The sequence below is a fragment of the Malus domestica genome, chromosome 04 (genome assembly GCF_042453785.1).
Source record: "Malus domestica chromosome 04, GDT2T_hap1".
Lineage (NCBI taxonomy): Eukaryota > Viridiplantae > Streptophyta > Magnoliopsida > Rosales > Rosaceae > Malus > Malus domestica.
The window spans coordinates 22,315,917-22,324,018 of NC_091664.1; the positions used below are offsets into that span (position 1 = coordinate 22,315,917).

At 40.2% G+C, this 8,102-nt stretch overlaps 1 protein-coding gene across 1 annotated transcript; it reads left to right on the forward strand.

Annotated features, from left to right (window-relative positions):
• Nucleotides 1–4,222: 4,222 nt before the first annotated feature.
• On the forward strand, nt 4,223–7,192 carry LOC103433532 (uncharacterized). Its single transcript, XM_070820636.1, has 5 exons — nt 4,223–4,982; nt 5,083–5,376; nt 5,468–5,819; nt 6,221–6,340; nt 6,451–7,192. The coding sequence occupies exons 1-5, from the start codon at nt 4,656–4,658 to the stop codon at nt 6,576–6,578; spliced, it is 1,221 nt and encodes a 406-aa protein (XP_070676737.1). The 5' UTR covers nt 4,223–4,655; the 3' UTR covers nt 6,579–7,192.
• Nucleotides 7,193–8,102: the final 910 nt, after the last annotated feature.

Genomic DNA, 8,102 nt, shown 5'->3' on the forward strand with positions numbered 1-8,102 from the left:
GCTCTCAGAGGCTCTGAATCTCTCTTCCTCACTCCCCTCATTTCTCAGAGAAATATAATAATCGGTGTGGACGTAGCCTAAACATTGGGGTGAACCACGATACATCTTGTGTTATTTACATTTCTTGCAGACTCACGGTCGGATTTACGTTGTTCCAAGACCTCCGGTTTTGTGCATCAACAGTGTTAGTAAGGAAAATCAATAGGACATTTGTGTGCTACTTTGTGGTATGCTTTTAATCCTATCACATATAAGGCATATTAACCCCTTCTCCGTTGGTAAATGTGGGATGTTACAATCCATCCCCTTAGGGGCTTGATGTCCTCGTCAACATACTCGCACCACACAACATAATGGCTCTGATACCATTCTGTCACATCCCAGTCTGACTCCGTCGTAGCATGATATTGTCCATTTTGGGCTTACCATTTCCTCACAGTTTTGTTTCTGGGAACTTATGAGCAACTTCCCAGTGGGTCACCCATCTTAGGATTGCTCTTGCCCGAACTCGTTTAACCTCGAAGTTCTAATGGAATATGAAGTCAATGAGCTCTCAAAAGGTCTCGTGTTATATGGATGTGGGCATGTCCATATAAGGCATATCACTCAATTTATGTTGGTCGATGTGGGATGTTACAATCCATCCCCCTTAGGGGCCCGACGTCTTCGTCGGCACACTCGTACCACACGGCAGAGTAGCTCTGATACCATTCTGTCACATCTCAATCCGACTTCATCGTAGCACGATATTGTCCGCTTTGGGCTCCGGCCATGCCCTCACGGTTTTGTTTCTGGGAACTCACACGAGAACTTTCCAGTGGGTCACCCATCCTGGGAATGCTCTCGTCCGAACTCGTTTAACCTCGGAGTTCCAATGGAATCTGAAGTCAGTGAGCTCCCAATTCCCAGTGGATCACCCATCTTAGGATTTCTCTCGCCCAAACTTGTTTAACCTTGGAGTTCCAATGGAATCTAAAGTCAGTGAGCTCCAAAAAAACCTCGTGCTATATGGAGGTGAGCATGTACATATAAGGCATATCACCCCCTCTTTGTTGGTCAATGTGGGATGTTACAATCCACCCCCCTTAGGGGCCCGACGTCCTCGTCGACACACTCGCACCACACGGCATAGTGGCTCTGATACCATTCTATCACATCTCAGTCCGACTTCGTCATAGCACAATATTGTCCGCTTTGGGCTCCGCCATGCTCTCAATGTTTTGTTTATGGGAACTCACACGAGAACTTCTCTGTGGGTCACCCCTCCTGGGAATGCTCTCACCCGAACTCGGTTAATTTCGAAGTTTCGATGGAATCCGAAGCTAGTTAATCCCCAAAAGGCCTCGTGCTATATAGAGGTGGGCATGTACATATAAGGCATATTACCCATTCTCCGTTGGTCGATGTGGGATGTTACATGAAATTGACCCGTTAATATTATCAGGTAATATGACCCGACCCGTTAAGGAAAATATATTTTAAATCAATAAATAATGGAAATGAAAAACATAATTTGACCCCAAAAAAATTGAAAACGTAATATTAAATTTGTAAATGTATATAACATTGTCACATAAATATTACTTCAAAACATAAAAACAACATTTTTCTTTTAAGTATTACACACTCCAAAATAAGAGTCTAATGAAAACATTAGTACATTACTACAAAATACCAAATGGTCAAGGAAATGCAAAACGAAAGGAGGTGCATTTCAAGGTTGAGGAAACCTTGTACATTTTTTTACAGTGAAACCCTTCAATTTTTATCAATCACCAAGGAAAATGACCTTGTTTCATTTTGAACTCTCTTAAAAATAGTATTCATGAGGTTTTGAGGTTCTAAAAATTCAAACCACGACGTACCCATCCTCAAAGCATACTGGATGCGATCATGAGCATTCACATCTTTCGCACTTGTAAATTAATTATTATATTTTTTAATGTGTTTGGTATTTTTAAATTACTTGATCTTTCTATTTTTATTGTGTTTTATAATTTTTTAATCTTACTCATTGCCTATAATATAGTATATAAATAAATAAAACTTAAAATGTTTAAATTTATATGGAATAACGATTCAATAATACATATTTTAATATACAACATTTACATATACAATATGTGACTATTGTATTTTATAGTAAGTTTTTTTTAGTAGTTTAAAAAATTAAAATCATCACAATAACTTTTTTCTTGACGTGTCGAAATGGGTTACCTGCTTGTCATTCTCGTGTTAACCTGTTAATGATCCATTATTAACAGGGTTCTTATCGTGTGACCTGATAATGATTCGATTAATTGTCTTGTCGACACAAAACTCGTTATTTTTATGTCGTGTAAGAAATTGCTAAGTCTAATCAATCAGTTCATTTTTTGGTATCTATGATTAAATTGAATTTGACTAACTCATTGTATTCAAGATAGAGTAGTGTTACACTCATCATTTATTTGTATCATCTCTTTAATAGAGGTAGGACCCATAATACATGTGAGTCCCATGACGTCAATTTTCCTTATAACAAGTGAATTGTTAACACACAAAAACGGTTTCGACTATCACACATAAAATTATCAATTACGTTGTCCACTCATATTAAATTACATTTAATAATAGAACAAGATGACAATAAGACTCGCCACACCTCAAGGTTATCACTCGAAAAAATTATGACCGGTGAACTCAATTTACGTTATAACACGAGAATTCTTAACCACAAAAACAGTTAAGACTGTCACTCAAAAAAAGTCTTTTGCTATATAAAAAAAAACCACATGTTATAAGAGATTTCACGTGGTTGCCAAGTGCTAAAGCCATATAAAATTCGTATGACACGGGTTCACCACCATGATGGCGTCTCGTGCCATGCAAGTCCTTTTCGCTGAGTATAACTATTTCTTTAACGGGAGCTACCTTCCTTCTCAGGAGGTTTTTTGCGTGAGTGCCCTGCTGCGTTTTTTCGTGAGGGCCTTGCTGTTTATGGGCTTCTTTTATTACTTTTGAGTTTTTGGTTTGCCATTCCTGTTTGGCGTATTGTTTTTTGGTCCTCCTCGTCCCCTTCTTCTTTCTCCTTGCAAAAAAAACTATAACTGATGACATTAATTTACTTTATAAAGAAATGATAAGGGGACTCTCTTAAAAGTAAGACTCTCTATAGACTCTTTGTTATCTCATGATTTTGACACAATGTTTTATAGTTTTGGAACGAGAATTGACGCTAAACTGTGAGGTGATAGAAAATCCATGTGAGTCCCCTTAACATTTCTCTACCTTATAACCTGTGAATTGCTAATACACAAAATCGGTTGTGAGTATCACACAAAAAATTGTCAACTACGTTGTCCACTTCCTATTAAATTACATTTATTAATAACATAAGATGATAATACGATTCGCCACACATAAAAGTTATTGCTCGGAAAAATTATGATTGGTTAGGTCAACTTACGTTATAGCACATGAATTGTTAACCAAAAAAACAATGGAGACTAACACAAAAAATGTCTTTCGCTAAAACAGAAAATCATATAATATAAGAGATGTCATTTGTTTGCCGAGTGCTAAAGCTCTTCCCCCTGTTGGACTCAAACAAGTATAAGCCTTGGTTTAGTACTGAGGTGATTCTGAAAAAAATGGCTATCAAAAGTTTGGTAAACATTCAGCTTCAGTTTTTTTTCTTCACAATTTTGGGTGCAAAAAGTCCAAAAACACAAAGCTGCAAAACCCAGCTCTGAAAAAACCACATTTTTTTCACATCTGTTTTACATAAAAGTTTATCAAACACTATACTACTGTTTTTTTTTCTTCAAAAGCACTGTTACAAAAAAGTTTACCAAACACTCTGTTGCTTTATTTCACAGCTGCTTATTCTTACAGCACAGCAGAAACAGTTTTTTTTTTCAAAGCACAGCAATACCAAACTAGCCCTCAATCTCGTATGGCATAGATTTATTGTCATGATGACATCTCGTGCTATACAAGAGATTATTCAATGTGATTGGAATATAAAGTTATACACTATGTGTTACTATACAAATGATAAGATATGAGTATTCTCGTCATAATAAGAAATTTCTCGTTCCATAAAAGTTCTTCTCGCTTGATAAGACTAATTACTTCACCTTCCCCCTTCAGGAGTTCCGCGTGTTTCCCACGCCCGCGTTTCCGCGTGAGCGCCCTGCTGTATGCGTTTCTTTTACTGCTGCTGCGTTTTTTGTTTGCCGTTCCTATTCGGCGTATTGCTTTTCGGTCCTCCTCCTCCGCCCTTTTCTCTCTCCTAACTCTCACACATACTTACTCTCTCTCTCTCTCTCTCTCTCTCTCCTCAATAAATTAAATTTAATAATTTAATAAACCGAGTCACTGTTAAAAAGGCCTCTGGGGCTTCGTCCCAACTTTCAATAAAGCCTCTCATCCTCTCTGCATTCTTCCTCCTCCTCCTCTGTTCTCTCACTCTCACTAACCACTACTTCTCGATATCTGCTGGGTGCCTGTAAGTCTCTACGTAGCACCAGCAAACCGAGCTGGGCTCGCCATTATAATACCTTCCCCGAGCAGCAAAACCCCCTTATCTCAGACCCATCAAACCCCACTTTCTCTCTCTACTTTTTTCTCCAATTCACTCTCTCTGTTCTGCTATTTCAAGGACTACCCAGATGGACGATACGTTAGACGCTGCGTTTTGGCTCCCGACCCAGATTCTCAACGACGACGACGCACCGGCCATGGAGCTCAACTCAAAGACGAAGAAAAGTGGCGGGTATGGGTTTGACACTGACGCTCCGAAAGCTCTGTTCCCGTTTGAGTTTCCTTACGGCGGCGCTTTTGGGGTTTCGTCGGATTTTAGTTCGCCGGTCGAGTCGAGCGAGACTGAGAGCGACGAGGAAGACTACCTCGTTGGGTTGACCCGCCAAATGGCTCGCTCCACTCTCGACGACGAGTTCAAATACTCCGACTCTGCTTTCGCCTTCGAGAAGCCAAAGGTAATAGAAAAAAAAAAAATTTCTGTTTTGTTTCTAGACGATATGTTTTAATGGCGGTTCTGATTTTGTTTGGGATTTTTGTTTTTTGCTTGATTTGCAGGGTTGGGTCGCTTCTGGTTCTCCCCAATCGACTCTCTGCGCAGTCGGGAGCGGTTGCGGTTGCGGACAGGGCTCGAGCCGTGGAAGCCCTAACGCCCAGTCGCCGCCGGCCACCTGGGATCTGCTGCATGCGGCTGCAGGGGAAGTAGCCAAGATGCGCATCAACCAAAGCAGAGGCCTCCTGGGTCCTCCAAGAAAGCCTTCCCCTGTCTCGGTCCCCACCAACAACCACCCAGATGCTGCTTATTACTACCACCAGCAATCTCTTTCTCACAAGCACTTGCGAGCCGCTCAGGTACTAAAAACCTCAAACATGTATCCAAATCTCTCTGGGGCCTTTTATCGAACACTTAACATTCATGAATTCTGCTCCATTTTTTCCACAGTTTGAGCTGTTGAGGCAGCAACAGATGATGAAGGAGCAGAACGCGGCGGTCTGGGGAGCACAAACTCGATATCCTCCGGCGCAGACTCAGCTGCAGCATCACCTAAACCACCAAACAAGAGCGAGAAACAACACTCCCAACATTCTCAATGCTCGGCCTCTGGGTTTGTCGCCATCTGCATGGCCGCCTCTGCAACAAGCTCAGCGGCAGCAACAGTACAACAAAAACGGTTTCGGATTCAGAGCGGTTTATGTTGGAAACCAAAACCCATCTGCGAAAGTTGACCGTTCCGGCACCGGCGTCTTCTTACCCCGCCAAGTCGGCCCCCAATTCGAACCCCGCAAGAAGCAAGGTTCGTTCTCCGCCCTCCCCACTCCATATTTTTTACTTCCAAACAAATTTATTTCACTTTTGAAGTAAAACCCAGTTATAAAATCCGATTTTAAGTAATACCCAGTTAGATAAATCCAATCTCAAGTAAAACCCAGTTAGAAAAATCCAATTTTAAGTAAAACCCAGTAATTAAAAAAATTGGTTCTTCTTCCATTGAAGCTTGTGGGTTAGAACATTAAGATTTTTTATGACTCTCTGGGTTTTTTGGGTGCCGGGTGGTTGAGATGTTGAAGGTTATTAAATTTTGCCGGCTCTGTTTTTTTCAGATCTGGACAATGTTCTTCAAAGGCATTAATTTGGTCCAACTCTTTCATTGGATTTGGTGGGCTCATTAAAATTATAATGTCTTTTTTGGTACAGTTTGTTCCACAGCTCTACTCCCAGCTAGAGTTGTGCAGGCTCTGAACTTGAACGTTGACGACATGCAGCAACAGCCCCAGCTTCAGCGTCGTTTTAATGGCAGACTGAACTCTGATTACGGTACAAGTTAACACCGTTTCTCTTGTTTTACTTTCTAACGGTTTTACTGATGCCAATCTTATGTTTATAATTTGGGTTTTGTGTACTCATTTGTTTCTTTAAATTTGCAGAGGTTGCTCTTCAGCTTCGGAGTAAGGCCGCCGCCACCAGAACCGCCACTTTGCAGCAGAAGCGCAATATTTGGCCGCAGCCGGCAGCGAGCAACGAGATTAGGCTCCCCCAGGAGTGGACTTACTAGGGTTTTGTTTAAATTTTGGGAATTTTAGGGAGCAAATTGGAAGGAGTTCAGGAAGAAGGGAAATGCAAGTTTGCAATAGGTTTTTAAGGGGTTTTATTTTACCATAATAGGAAGGTTTTAGTACAGAAGAAAATAGTAGTTTTTGAGGAGGACAGGACAGCAAAACAGGTTGGAGAAGAAGAAAATGTTTTTTGGATTAGGGTTAGGGTGAAAAATAAAAATGTCTACTTTGATCAAAAGGGGATATGGTACAAGCTGCTGCATTTGCCATGCAGCATAAGCAGAAGCGGAAAAGCAGAAGCAGCAGGCAGCTTTTGTTCTGGTGGTGATATTTGTGCTCAAGCAACGAGGCAGTGGTGGACTGGACTGTTGTCCCTGTTTTGTATTAGTCCGTGGGATAATGTTTTGTTTGGGATCCCAGAAAATTATCAGTGAAAGTTGTGAAGGGTGAAGACCTTGTTTGGATTCCAATCTAATCCAGTCTACCCACCATGGCTATGCAAGTGCAACTAGTATTAATAATAAAAGAAGATTGTATGTAAATGCAACTTCCACTGTTTTTCTTTGATTATTTAGAGTTATTAGTATTAATAATAAAAGAAGATTGTATGTAAGGTATCGTTTGGTACGTGCGATGAGACGTTACGTCCCACGTTTGGTGCACCTAAAATGGGTAGAACGTGCTGTTCTACGTTATGAATTTTGGGTGAATTTTTGTTTCACCTCACTCCTTGAAACGACTTGTTCCACTCCGTGGAACACAAAATTATAATCTCTTCATTTCCTTCTTCTTCGTTCTTGTTTCTATCCGAGGGCATCTTTGCTCCTTCATCCTGTTCTATTTCGTTCGGTTCTATCCCGTCTGCATACCAAATGATATTTAAATGCAACCTTCACTGTTTTTCTTTGATTCTTTAGAGTTATTCTTGACTTACAAGACATATGTATATACAGTTATCATGATGTTTTGTATTATTATCATGAGACGTAGTATCATCATATCAAAGTACATGTGCCCATAGTATGTGTAAATTTTTCTGTATTCAGTTCAATATTATCGACATGAGACGGTATTTAGGCGTTTGAGAGTCATGCCATTATTTTTTGGGGCAGTGCGATTTGGGTTTGGTTCCAAGTTGCATTTAAATTTGCCTACTTAGTTCAATGCAACTCGTATAGATTTAAGCCAAAAAGCATATTATTAATTTATGTGAGAGTTCAAAAAGCTCTAGAAGAAGCTATATGCTTGTTACTAAAACGACTTTTGCTTTTCCCAAAGTCCGGCGAGCTAGATTGTTTAGTTTCATGTGATTAACCATTAATTATGTTTGTCTTAGTTGTTAATTAAAGAAAGTTTTAGTTAATTAATTAACATTTGATTAGACTGACGTTGCGAGGGAAACGAGATTAGTTTGGTTGTGGAGAGAAAAAGGTGACGATTGAGAGATTTTCTGATAGTGACAGAGGGTTTGCTTAAGAGGGAAGCAGCACCACCGATAGGGCCGTCGCGAGATGTTAACTAGT